Source organism: Myotis nattereri (assembly GCF_964212035.1).
Source record: "Myotis nattereri genome assembly, chromosome: 6".
NCBI classification, from domain to species: domain Eukaryota; kingdom Metazoa; phylum Chordata; class Mammalia; order Chiroptera; family Vespertilionidae; genus Myotis; species Myotis nattereri.
In genome coordinates, this window is record NC_138081.1 from 29,496,670 (window position 1) to 29,510,659 (window position 13,990).

General features: G+C 41.5%; 1 protein-coding gene across 2 annotated transcripts in view; it reads left to right on the top strand.

The window, feature by feature from the left end:
- The window catches only part of PHF3 (PHD finger protein 3), a 97,001-nt gene that overhangs the window by 51,501 nt on the left and 31,510 nt on the right, over window positions 1-13,990 (top strand). Inside the window, exon 4 of one of the 2 annotated variants that reach the window (XM_081093642.1) lies at window positions 8,126-9,899. The exons of the other annotated variant lie outside the window; for it this stretch is intronic. Within the exon in view, the coding sequence (XP_080949768.1) occupies window positions 8,126-9,899 (1,774 nt within the window). The remainder of the gene's footprint in view (window positions 1-8,125; window positions 9,900-13,990) is intronic. 2 annotated transcript variants of the gene reach the window in all.

Consider the following 13,990-nt stretch of genomic DNA (forward strand, 5'->3'; position numbering starts at 1 on the left):
CTTCTGGGGCAAGACTTGCTTCAGTGGGGCTTTGGTGCTCACTGAGTCTGCTCCCTGAGTGTGTCCCTTATGGATCTGAGGAGTTGCAATCTGGATGGTCCCCCTCTGACCACTGGGTACAGTGGCTCTTGGATCTAAGGAGGTGCTAATTCAGCCTCTGCCTGAGGCCACACAGCAGGAGGCCCGAAGAGGCTCAGCTGTGAAGCAATGCAAGCCGCTGCGGGGCCTTGGGCCTTCTCTTGGAAGTTCCGGGTCTGCCTGGCTTGGCTGCAATTAGGTACATTCACATGCAAAAGCCTCTGCCGCAGCCTAGGTGGGGCGGGGTCTCAGGGAATCAAAGGGCGGAGCAAGCAGCTATGGCTGATTCTCTGCCCAGCTCTAAGGAGTCACGCGTCTCAGTGACCCGATAATTGCTGCAAGCACCTCTGAGGGAAAGCCGCCCTCAAGTTCGCCTGCTGCCCGACAGTCCAGCTTCTCCCCGTATGAGTCCTGGGTCCCCAGAGACTTCCCAGAACCGGAGTTCAGAGCAGTCGGGAGCTTGTGATTCAAACAGACAGCCACGTCCTCAGGTGCCACCCCCTTTTCCGCGCGCGCGAGCCGCCGTACCTCTGCACTTCGCCGCCGCAGCTCCTCTGGCTCTCAGTGTGCTTTTCTTTCCTTCTAGTTGTAGAATTTACACTCAGCCAAGCTTCCTGTTGTTCTGGATGATGTCCGCTCTGTCCTTTGCGGTATTTTTCAATTGTTGTGGGAGGCGGCAATTTCCCGGTGTTTATCTATGCCGCCATCTTAGTTTCTTCTGGTATTGTATTTTTTCGGTGTAGGTGTATTTTATATATTGAGCTTGGTATTCAGTAAGTCCTTTTAGTCTGAAACTGTTATTATTCAATTCTGGGAACGTTTCTTGGATTGTTTCATTGGTAATTCCCTCTTTATTTTCTCTGCTCTTGCTTTCTGGAACTCCTGTTATCTGTCTATCCTATCTAATAAAAGACAAAAAGGGTAATTAACCGTACCTCTGCTACACTTCCCATTGGCTAATCAGCACCATATGCAAATTAACCGCCATCCAAGAGGGCAGCTAATTTGCATACTGCAGGCAGGGCTGGCCAGTGCCAGATGCCATCCGGGCCGGGTGCGGCCCTGGGCGGCCGGGCTTAGGCGGTGCGATCGCATCACCTAAGCCCCGCCCCAGCCGGGACCCCCATGTGCCACCTAAGCTCCGCTCCCCGCCAGGACCCCCGTGTGCCGCCGAAGCCCTGCTGCCAGCTGGGACCCCATTGCGATCCCAGAGCAGGCAAGTGCGGAAGGCGGGTGGCCCCCAGGTGGGCCTGCTGCTGGGATGCCATGGCGATCCCAGAGCAGGCAAGTGTGGAGGCTGGCGGGCCCCAGGTGGGCCTGCTGCTGGGATCACCATGGCGATCCCAGAGCAGGCAAGTGCAGAGGGCGGCAGGCTCCAGTTGGGCCTGCTCCTGGGATGCCATGGCGATCCCAGAGCAGGCAAGTGTGGAGGGCGGCGTGCCCCCAGGTGGGCCTGCTCCTGGGATCACCATGGCGATCCCAGAGCAGGAAAGTTTCCCATAGGCAGGGCCCAGCAGGGCCTGCCCCTGGTCTCTGAAGTGATCCGGTGATCCATGAGCAGGAAAGCGCAGCCTGCAGGCAGCACCCCACCCTGGCCACAGCTCAAGGGAGAGAAAAACACGCAGTGGAGGCCAGGAACCTGAGATATCAACACAGAGGGGCGCCTGCTCCAAGCCTCCATGGTGTGGCTGGTGGCAGGCCCCCAGTGGACACACACACACACACACACACACACACACACACACACAGGACGCCTCTTCTGAGCCTCTGCTGCCAGACTGTGGCCGTCAGTAGGACATCCACTGAGGGCTCTCAGACTGTGAGAAGGCAGGCTGTGCTGAGGGCACCCCACCCCCCAGTGCACAAATTTCATGCATCGGGCCTCTAGTCCTCCTATCTAATAAAAGAGAAACATGGTAATTAGCGTACGACCGCTACCCTTCCCATTGGCTAATCAGTGAGATATGCAAATTAACTGCCAGCCAAGATGGCGGCCAGCAACCAGGCAGCTTGAAACTAACGTGAGGCTTGCTTGCTTCAGTGACGGAGGACTGCAACGTTCCCTGCCTGCCACTGCAGGCCTCTGAGCTGCAACTCTAAGCAACTATGTAACAAATATAGAAGCTAAACAAAACCCCAGAAACCTGCTTTAGTCCGCAGTGCTTCAGCCAGCAGGATCGCAACATTGTAAGCAAAGGCCAGAAACCTACTTTCAGCAGTGGAAGCCTAAGAGCTGGAGCCAAGCCTCAAAGCTAAAGCTGGCCAGAATAAAAAGAAAAAAAAGAGCAGTTGGGAGCTTCAGTCACCGCCAGCCTGAAAACAGCCTTCATCCCCTCACCCAGGCTGGCCAGGCACCCCAGTGGGGACCCCCACCCTGAAGGGTGTGTGACCTGCTGCAAACAGCCGTCATCCCCTCACCCAGGCTGGCCAGGCACCCCAGTGGGGACCCTCACCCTGATCCAGGACACCCTTCAGGGCAAACCAGCCGGCACCCACCCATGCACCAGGCCTCTATCCTATATAGTAGAAGGGTAATATGCCTCCCAGTACAGGGATCAGCGGAGCCGCGAGGCCTCCCGGCACGGGGATCAGCGTGACGGGGCAGCGCCCAAACCCCCTGATCGTCCTGCGGCTCTGTGTGTGACGGGGGGTGGGGCCATAACCTCCCTATCCACCCTGCTCTGTTCGTGATGGGGAAGGCGCCCCAACCCCCTGATCAGCCCTGCTCTGTGCCTGATAGGGGGGAGCTCCCCAACCCCCTGATTGCCCTGCGGCTCTGTGTGTGACAGGGTGCGGCGCCCCAACCCCCTGATTGGCCCTGCTCTGTGTGTGACGGTGCGGTGCCCCAACCGCCCCCCCCCCCCCCCCCACGGGCCCTGCTCTGTGTGTGACGGGGTAGAGCCATAACCTCCCCATCGGCCCTGCCCTGAATGTGAGAGTGGCGGCGCCTCAACCCCCTGATCGGCCCTGCTCTGTGGGTGATAGAGGGCAGTGCCCCAACCTCCTGATGGGCCTTGCTCTGTGCGTGACACGGGGCAGCGCCCCAACCCCCTGATTGGCCCTGCTCTGTGAATGACAGGGGGCAGTGCCCCAACCTCCTGATTGGTCCTGCTCTGTGCATGACGGGGTGGCGCCGCAACCTCCCCATCGACCCTGCCTTGAGTGTGACAGGATGGTGCCCCAACCCCCCAATCGGCCCTACCCTGAGCATGACTGAGGGTAGCATAACAACCTCCTGATCGCCCTGCTCTGTGCATGACAGGGGGCGGCGCCCCAACTCCCCAATCGGCCCTGCTCTGAGCCCGACCAGGGGCTGCACCTAGGGATTGGGCCTGCCCTCTGCCACCAGGGAGCAGGCCTAAGCCAGCAGGTCGTTCATCTCCCGAGGGGTCCCAGACTGCGAGAGGGCACAGGTTGGCTGAGGGACCCCCCTTCCCCCCGAGTGCACAAATTTTTGTGCACCGGGCCTCTAGTATATATATAAAAGCCTTAGCAACCATTAAGACCAAACAACTGGAATGACCGAAACAACTGGTCAACCAGTTGCTATGATGCTCACTGACCACCAGGGGCTGATGCTCAACACAGGAGCTGCCCCCTGGTGGTCAGTGCCCTCCCACAGCCAACCGGCAGGCCCCGCTCAGCAGGCGGCAAGACTGGGTGAGACAGCCCTGATAGGCCTGATTGCTGGGCAGGCCTAGGGACCCCACCCGTGCACGAACCTCTAGTTCTAAAATATTAGATAGCAGGGACTAGGCTTTCCATTTTCTTTATCTTGCCTACTTTTCACCTCAGTCTTTTTCCTCTATTTGCTAAGGTTTTCTCATATTTGTCCTTCAACTTTTTCATTAAGATTTGCATTTATAATTTGTGAATGTTCTGTTTTTTGCTTTGGGAATAGTCTTTCTGTAGCATTTTAGTCTTGTTTCATGTATGCTGTATTTTGTTTTCTTTTGTAAGGTACTTACGGTGTTTTAAAAAGTTTTTTGTCTGTTTTTTCATAGTTTCATTTTTTTCCGTGTCATTTTTGTCTTTCATGTTAGAGACATGTCTGATCTTGATTGTTTGGTCATGCTTAGGAGTAGGGAACTAAAATTGTATGAAACCTTTTAATGTGTAGATTGGGTTTTGTTAACTCTGAGTGTTGCTGTATGGTGATGTGGCTGTGTTGGGGAAAATTCTGGTTCCCTGGGCCTGTGATGAATTATACTTTCCTGTCTCAGTTATCCCTCAACCTCCTCACCCCTTTGGATTGATTTGATTGGATTTCAAATAGGATCGTTTTAATTTGATTACATAAATATGTTATGGATATTTTGAAAGTCTTCTTTTCCTTTTGGTTTTTAATACTATATTGAAGCTGTTAGCCTTATCACTTTCTGTTTACTGTTATTTATTTATTCACTTAATCTCACAAATTTCAGTGTACTTGACTCTTCAGTTCTTATCTGTGACTGATGTTCCTTAGCCTAGAAACTCTTGTTTTACACTCTCCACAGACTAAATCTTTCAGTGTTGGATTAGGACCAGGCAAGGGAAGTTGCCCAAACAGATGGAGTCTGGGAGAGGAATGTAGGGATCTAACTACTTCTTTAATAGCTTTCTACTTATCCTAATTTTAACCACCTTCCTTCATCCCCACATTAGAATCATCTGAGGTCACCAATTCCTAAGCCTTTTGAGGTGTTAATAGTATTAGTTTTTGTCAGCACTGTCAACTTTTAGTGTTGGTCTTATTTTGGACTTCTCAGTTCATTAGTTCCTTCTTTTTTTAAAAAAAAAATATATATTTTATTGATTTCTTACAGAGAGGAAGGGAGAGGGATAGAGAGTTAGAAACATCGATGAGAGAAAAACATCGATCAGGTGCCTCCTGCACACTCCCTATTGGGTGTGTGCCTGCAACCAAGGTACATGCCCTTGACCGGAATCGAACCTGGGTCCCTTGAGTCCCCAGGCCGAAGCTCTATCCATTGAGCCAAACCAGTTAGGGCAGTTCCTTCTTTTTTTATTTTTTAGAGCTGAGGTTTTTATTTTTTTAAATTAAATTTTTTTATTGATTTTAGGAAAGAAAAGGGAGTGAGATACAAACATCAATGATGAAAGAGAATTCATTGATTGGCTGCCTCCCGCATGCCCCTTACTGGGGATTGTGCCCCTGACTGGAATTGAACTTGGGATCCTTCAGTCCGCAGGCCATGCTCTATCCACTGAGCCAAACGGCTAGGGCAGTTCCTTCTTTTAAAAAAAAAAAAAAAATATATATATATATATACACACACACACACATAGATAGGTAGGTAGGTAGATAGATAGATAGATAGATAGATAGATAGATAGAAGGTGAGAGGGAAAGAGATAGAAACATTAATGATGAGAATCATTGATCAGCTGCCTCCTGCATGCCCTTGACTGAGGGTGGAGCCCACAACCCAGGCATGTGACATGACTGGGATTCAAACCTTGACCTCCTGGTTCATGGGTTGATGCTCATCAGCTGGGTCATTAGTAGCTTCTTGATCATCCTTGTTTGGCTTCCAAACTGTCAGTTTTCTCTTGTGTTATTTCCTTTTAGATTTATGCCTTTTTATAGCTTTGGTGGGGTTTTGAAAAGTGGATTGACTTAGATGCATATATTTGCTTTGTCATCTTTTTCTCAATTTATATTTTTAATCAGTTATTTTGTATATACTTGTGACTTTGAGAAATGAAAAGAATAGAATGCATATTATAGGCAAATTTTTGGCCTATACAGCTAGGCTTCAGACTAAGGCAGTTGATATTTAGAGGAGAAAAAGGGACTTTTTACCCTTTGCTCAATAAATCAATTACTATTGCAAAACCATTTTTTAAAAAATATATTTTTATTGATTTCAGAGAGGAAGGCAGAGAGAGAGAGAGAAACATCAGTGATGAGAGAGAGAATCATTGATCAGCTGCCTCCTGCACGCCCCCTACTGGGGATCGAGCCTATGGGCATGTGCCCTTGACCAGAATCAAAACCGGGACTCTTCAGTCCGCTCTATCCACTGAGCCAAACCACCTAGGGCCAATTTTTTTTTTTTTTAATCTGAATACCTTCTCAGTTAAATATGCTATTTATCATTTTTAGCAACCACTTAGGTCAGGAGTCCTCAAACTTTTTAAACAGGGTCCAGTTCACTGTCCCTCAGACCGTTGGAGGGCCGGACTATAGTTAAAAAAAAAAAAACTGAACAAATTCCTATGCACACTGCACATATCTTATTTTGAAGTAAAAAAACAAAATGGGAACAAATACAATATTTGTATTTGCGTGTGGCCCGTGGGCCGTAGTTTGAGGACCCCTGACTTAGGTAATGGATGTTAAACGTTCTTCATTTATTTTATGTCAGAGCAGGTGAATAAAATAGAGCTGTAAATTATTACAAGCTGTCGTCAAAGCTTTACAAATTATCTAAATACTAATAACCAGCCATTAAAATTTTAGTTATTTAACAGTATTATATAGTTGAACATGTGATAAACAGTTCATAATCCACTAAGAAAAAACTTGAGTGCTTAACCTAATGACCAAATATTATAGATTTGGATGACCATATAATTTTTTGTCCAAGCTGGGGCACTTAAGAGTGAAAGGGTATGCTCTGACATAGGACTGTTATAGACAGATAGGGACATTTATACTTTAAGAGTCCCACAGTTTAGTGATGAACGACAAATTAGGAAAGTGTTCTAAATATGGGTGCATAGTAGGATTTTGCATTAAAAGGAAGGGGAATTTAAAAAAAGCTGATAGTGTTTAGTTATACAGAATTGATTCAGAAGTATAGGATATGCATAGGTTTGGAATTAGCTTTTTATTTTATAGTTTAGTTTGTGAGTTGTTTTTTCTTTTTAACTTAGTGAATTATTTAGCTTTTCTCTTTTTCCAATATTTTTTTTTCTTTCCCACACTTTTATGTTTCTCCTTCCCGTAGATAAAATATACAGATAGGGAAAGAAGGAAAATTAATAGATTTTTTTATTAGAAGCATTGTTAAAGGTGAGAAGGTTTATTCAATTATTTTCATACTCTTCATTTTCTTTTATGATACATTTTCTTGGCTTAAGTGTTTTTCATTGTAATTTTTCTTTCTGTTGATCTAATACTCTAGTCTAGTATATACTTCATTTCCTCTTTTAGGAATAGCTTGGATGCTAAAATGGTAATATAAGTGAAGCACATTCAAAAAGAATTTGAGTTCTTTTGAAGTTGTGCTTTAAAAGACAGAGCTTGTTTGTAATAGGTAGTTTAGTTCATTTTATTGGTAGTTGAATTTTTGTTTGGGTTTTATATATTTAAAAATATTTAATGTTTAAAATGGTATGGCAGCCTTGCTTTAGGATGGGTATTGATGTAAATGAAGCTTTTTCAACTTATTTTACTCCCAGCTTATTTCTTTTTATTTTTTCCTTTATTGATTAAGGTATTACATATGTGTCCTTATCCACCCATTACCCCCCCCCCCCCCAGCTTATTTCTGATCGAAAAGAGACTTGTTTTTTTTTTTTGTTTTTTTTTTTTTTTTAAAAGAGCCCTAGCTGGTTTGACTTAGTGGGTAGAGGGGTCAGCCTGTGGACTAAAGGGTCCTGGGTTCGATTCCAATCAAGGGCACATGCCCGGATTGCTGGCTCGATCTCCAGTAGGGGGAGTGCAAGAGGCAGCCGATCAATGGTTCTCTTTCATCATTAATGTTTCTATCCCTCCCTTATTCTCTGAAATCAATAAAAATATATTAAAAAAAAGAGATGATGAAAACATTTGTCTTATAATAAGGTATAATAGTCTAAACTTTAGAGGTTCCCCCCCCCCCCCGCCAGAATTTATAGAACTTTGATAAATATAAAATTTAACATATGTATGTATATATCTTAAAATCACCATCATGAGTAACTGTTCAGGACATTTTCGTTGAAATGATACATTTTGTAGCTCAGAATAAAGAAGTGTATATTCTAAGTTGTATTGAAATAAAAACACATGGCAAAATAGCTAAGTTATTTTTATTTTTTTCCCTTGTGATAGAACAAGTAAGAAGTTTGCGACAAAGCACTATTGCCAAGCGTTCAAATGCAGCACCTTTAAATAGCACAAAAAAAGCACCTGTGAAGACTGTATCTGCCCCTAAAGCAGGGGGAAAACAACCAGAAAGGTGTCAGATAAAAGAAGAAGCTTGTACATCACCGAAACCTGAGTATCATAAAGAGAGCAGAAGGAGCAGTCGGCATCTTGAACAAACTGAAGTATCGGAAGTATCTGTGTCTTCAAGTCACTCTTCAGTGTCATCTTGTCTTGAAATGAAGGATGAAGTTGGATTAGATTCTAAGAAGTGTAATAATCAGGAAAAAGCAAATGTGCCATCTGATGAATTAAATTGTCCACTCCTTTCAGAGACTTGTGATAGTATTGAAGAAAAGAAAAATGAAGCTCTGGTGGAATGTAAAATCAAGACTGTTAGTAGCCCATTGTTTACATTTTCAGGTAAAGAAGAACATGAACAGAATGATTCTATTTCAGATAAAGTGGATGAGACTATTGTTGAAGAAATGAGTACAAAGGTTGAACAAGAATCAAAGGAAACGGTCAAATTATCCCTTGAAGGTGACCAAATTGTTGAGGAACCAGAATCTGCTGCTGCTCTCTGTGGTGATGCTTCTTGTACCAATCCAAATAAGACCGAAAAGAACCTTGTAGGTTTGTCTAGCACTGTGGATGAAGTAAATGAATGCCATTTGGAATTGAAGAATACGATGGAATTTGATCAAGCTAAGAACTCTCTTCATAGAAATGAACTAGAACCATTGAGTTATTGTAAAGACATAGAGTCTAATCATAAACAGTTGGAGAGCACTGAATTTAACAAATCAAACTTTGATGAGGTGGTTACTAGTGCTTTTGAACCAGAGTGTAATATTGTAGAAAATGCTATTTGTGATGTGCCTGACCAAAATTTAAAACAGTTGAATATTGTTGAAAGTATTAAAATGGAGTCTCATGAAACAGCAACCCTTCAGGATGACAGAAACAGCCCATCAAATAATGTTTCTTGCTTAGAGTCAAAAAACATAAAATCCAAACACACAAAACCTGTAATTCACTCTAAGCAAAGCATGAGCACAGATACTTTGAAAAAAATTGTTGCAGCAAAGCATGAATTAACGCATATCAAAACTAAAGCTAGTGTCAAAAGTGTGAAACGGAATGCCGATGAACTAGAATCTCAGCAAAATTTTCATAGGCCAGTCAAAGTGAGAAAAAAACAAGTTGATAAGCATTCAAAGATTCAGAGTTGCAATTCTGGGGCTAAGTCTGTGAAAAATCAAGCTCATTCTAATTTGAAAAAAACACAAGATCAAAATTTAGTACAGATTTCCAAACCTGTAACACATTGGTTGAGTGATAAGCCTCATGATCAGCCTGGTTGCTCTAAAGAACCTCATCATCCTGTACAAACTGGACATCTATTACCTTCCTGCCAGAAACAGTGCCACAAGCCCCAACAGCTGGCTCCAGCAGTAAAAACCAATAGTCATGTGAAAGAAGAGTTTGAACATGCAAGTGGTGCAGAACATTTTAAGGAGGAGGATAAACTGAAACAAAAAAAACCCGAGAAGAACCTACAACCCCGCCAAAGAAGAAGCAGCAAAAGTTTTTCTTTGGATGAGCCACCATTGTTCATTCCAGATAACATAGCTACCATAAAAAAAGAAGGCTCAGATCATAGCTCTTCATTTGAAAGCAAATATATGTGGACTCCCAGCAAGCAGTGTGGGTTTTGCAAAAAACCCCATGGCAACAGGTGTGTGTGTGTGTGTGTGTGTGTGTGTGTGTGTGTGAGTGAGTGAGAGAGAGAGAGAGAGAGAGAGAGAGAGAGAGAGAGAGAGATGTGTGATGTGTACATTGAAGAGAAATTCCTTTTATAGTGTGGGATTAGTGTGAACATTTTAATAGAAAGAAATTAATATACAGAGACTTTTGCAGGAAAAAAAACCCCTCATCAATCCTGGATTAGTGATAGGAAGATGGAGCCACTGAATTTGCAAATATATTATCTTAGCACATTTTAAAAAGTATAGCGTGACCAGCAGTCGGTATATGTGGAAATGTTCCATCATTGTAACCAGTTGGTTTAATTTAGTCATTACATATAGAGAAACAAATTTTTTCTGCTAATCAGAAAATGGTTACACTGCTTTGGGTCTCTATATATTTTATTTGGCTTGAGAAAAATTAGTAATAAAGTGTGAAGGTCATAGTGGAAATTCTGTTTCTTTTGAAGGTTTGGGGAGAGGGGGTTAAATGAAGCACACTATAACTTCAACTACTTCATAACTATCAAACTTAACCTTGGAGTGAAATTTGACAGCTAAAACAACTGCTATATTACCCAGGTGAATTTTATATGTATTATGGAATGGAGTAAAAACATTTATTAGTTTCTTTTTGGAAAATTTTAGTGATTTGGAGGATTTCTTGTGAATTCTGATCTTTTAAGAAATGATTTTTAACACTGTCCTTTGGCATTCTTTCCTTAGGAATAATTTTTTTGTAGTTGATGGTACTCCCACCCCCTGTTCCCCATCCCCCATCCCGGCCCATATATTTTATTTGCTAGTTTTTTAAGAAAGGAAAACAAGAAGTGAAGTGGATATTGCAGCTACAAGATTATCCTGTTCAAGTGTTAAGATTGCTGTTGGGACTTCTATCAACATTGATAATGATAAAAGAACATTAAAACTTGCACGTTGTAATGTTCTCCTTACTCATGAAAGTAAATGTTATAATGACTTTCACAGCACTATCAGATTACATAAGTGAAACTATTTAGGGGGGACCTTTTAGTAAAGTGTGTTGTACATTATTTTAGTGTGGGAAAATGTGGTTGGGGAGAGTGTGTGGGTAGTTTTGGGGCTATTCCTGTAAAAAATCAAGTTTATGTCAAAGGGCTTCTTCATTGTTGATTCAGCCTGTGGCCTATTTTTAGTGTGATTGGTTATTTTATAACAACATATTTCAGTTTTTCAAAGTTGTGACTTGTTTGAAGGTAGTGCTACATTTGCCCTCACTTATATCTTTATGCTTTTTTTTTTTTAACTTAAAACACTTTATTCAAATATTCTAAAGTGGGCCTGTTGAATTTTCAGGTCTAAGAGAATTCGGGGCTGGAAGGTACATGTAAGTGCTCTTTTATGCCAGCCCCTTTTTCTTTCTTCCTGAATCTTCTATAAACTATCCCAGTGACATGTTGTCAGAGGAATAGAATAGGAGTCTTAGAGTGAATGAATTTCTAAAATGAAACTTTGGCCAAGAGTTGGAAGCCAGGTTAAGGATGTTATTATGTAACTTTTTTTGCAGATAAAAGTTCTGTTCTGATGATCGGTCCTTAGTAGTTTTGCTCAGGCTTTTAAATGATGACTGTCACTTTATCAACATCAACAGTTATTTTCCTAAAGTGAAGATTAAGTCCTACTTTTTTTTTTTTTTTTAATCGAGTGCTGCCTTTTGGATCTACTCTATAAGATCTAGAATTTTTTTGCTTCAGTCTGGAAAATGACAGTATAGGGATTTTGAGTTCATCCTATGTAATTTATATGAATAATAACATTGGATACAGTCTTGGAAGAACCATTACACATTACTTAAATTTTGTGAATAAAGAACCCTAAATAAATGATTGGTTTTTTTCTTTACATATTAACTAGCCTGCACTACTTTGACACATTGTGCTTGTATATATTGAGGTTACTCAAAGAATGTACCAGTCATGCAGCATGTAATTTTCTTTAATTCATGCATAAGAATATGAATTAGTTAGGAAGGACATATTTGGAAATAATTTTCATCTTTTTCATTTCATGCACTAGCCCATTGAAAGCTATTTTCTAGCACTTAAGACAGACAGCTTTGCTTCTGTAAAGACTATTTTAATAAGTCTTAAGCATTTTACATGTATTCCAATAGAGGTTAGCTTCTTGAATGTGTTCCCAGTGGAAATTATGTTTTTAAATAAATTTGTTCATGGTATGGCCAAATGTAATATTTGACCATAAGCAGAAACAGTAAGTATTGACTCTAACAATTGACACATCATACTGGCCTGTTTTTTTATTTATTTGTTTATATTTTAGATTCTGTTTTCTTGATTCAGCCATACAACAAAGGTGTACACGTTATTTTAAAAACCAGTTTATTTCTCATTTTAAAAAAATTAATGTCACTTTTGAACTACTTGTAAACATAAGCCAGCTAGTGTTTCAGAAGGAACAGATAGTCTTTTCATACTACCTTGTAGTTATTAGTTGTCCTGAAAACATTTGCATCTTTATATTACAATTTCTTGTTCAGTTATAGAAGATTAGTTTATTGGATGAAATCTAAAACAAATTTTAGCTGAATGGATTCAAAGCTTTACAAACAAAGCAACCTTTTCTGAGAAGGAAATTTTCGCCTAGAATAAATAATACTGGGTTTTTTCTTTTCAGGACTTTAAGAGTTTGAAAAGTATTTTTCTCTGCAGATAAGGTTGTTAGTGACAAAAACAGGATTAAAGTTTATGTGGAATTGAACTCTTACTTTATCCATTTTTTTAAAAATATATTTTATTGATTTTTTACAGAGAGAAAGGGAGAGAGGGATAGAGAGTTAGAAACATCGATGAGAGAGAAACATCGATCAGTTGCCTCCTGCACATCTCCTACTGGGGATGTGCCCGCAACCCAGGTACATGCCCTTGACCGGAATCGAACCTGGGACCTTTCAGTCCGCAGGCCAACGCTCTATCCACTGAGCCAAACCGGTTTCGGCAGAACCCTTTTATTTTAGAAAAGAATGAGTGTATATACATTCACAGTAATGCCTAGATTTGCCACTTAACAGAACTGAAGGCCCATCTTGTAACAATTACATTGTCAGTGAATTAATGACATGAATTTGTTAAGAATAGGAGTTCAGTGTTGCCTCTGGGGGTTACTTTGAAAAAACTTGAAAATTTTCTAAAAATATGTTTTGGCTTATGCCAAAAATATTAGAATATTAAATTAGATTCTAATTATAGTGGATCTCATTTAATTTTTTTAAATTTTTATTTAAAATTTTGTGTATGAACCTATAATAGAACAAAAATATTTCCAGACTCTTCAATTTAATTGATATATGCTGACTTGGTCCCCTTAATTAATCCAGAGCTAAACTATACACCATATATACATATACATACACAAATTATACATATATATATATATATATATATATATATATATATATGATTTCAGTGAAAGAGTTAACATCCAGGTTGTAGAATTATTTTGTTAAGCCTCACTGGAGGATATTTTTTTCCCCATGGTTTTTAGAGAGAGTGGAAGGGTGGGAGGGAGAGAAACATCAATGTGAGAGGTACATTGGTTGCCTCCCACATGCGCCCCAAATGGGGCCAGGGATAGAGCCTGTGACCCTTCAGTTCAATGGCCAATACTCTAACCACTGGGCAAAGCTGGCCAGGGCCCAGGTTGTAGCCTTTTAAGTGATTTTTACCTAGTAGTAACCAGATCAAGGACAGCAGAAAATGAGAGAGTAACCCTGTTAGCAGTGTGATACATACCCTTCCTCCCCCCATGAGAAATAATACAAAAAGGGAAGAAAATATATAATCTTACCTTTGTGAATCTATACACTATAACTGGTCATAATGTATAGGTTTTTAAGCAGTGTCTTACTCTGACAATGGAAATAAAGGGAAATCCCTATTAGCTTTCCTTTAATATTTCAAAGACATTGTTTTCAAGCAATAGCAACTTTGCAATGTGAATAGAACTTTTAAGCATCTGTATTCAATTTATTTTTCTGTTGGCTGCAAGTTTTTATAATTGAAACATGGACCCATCTAAAATGTCC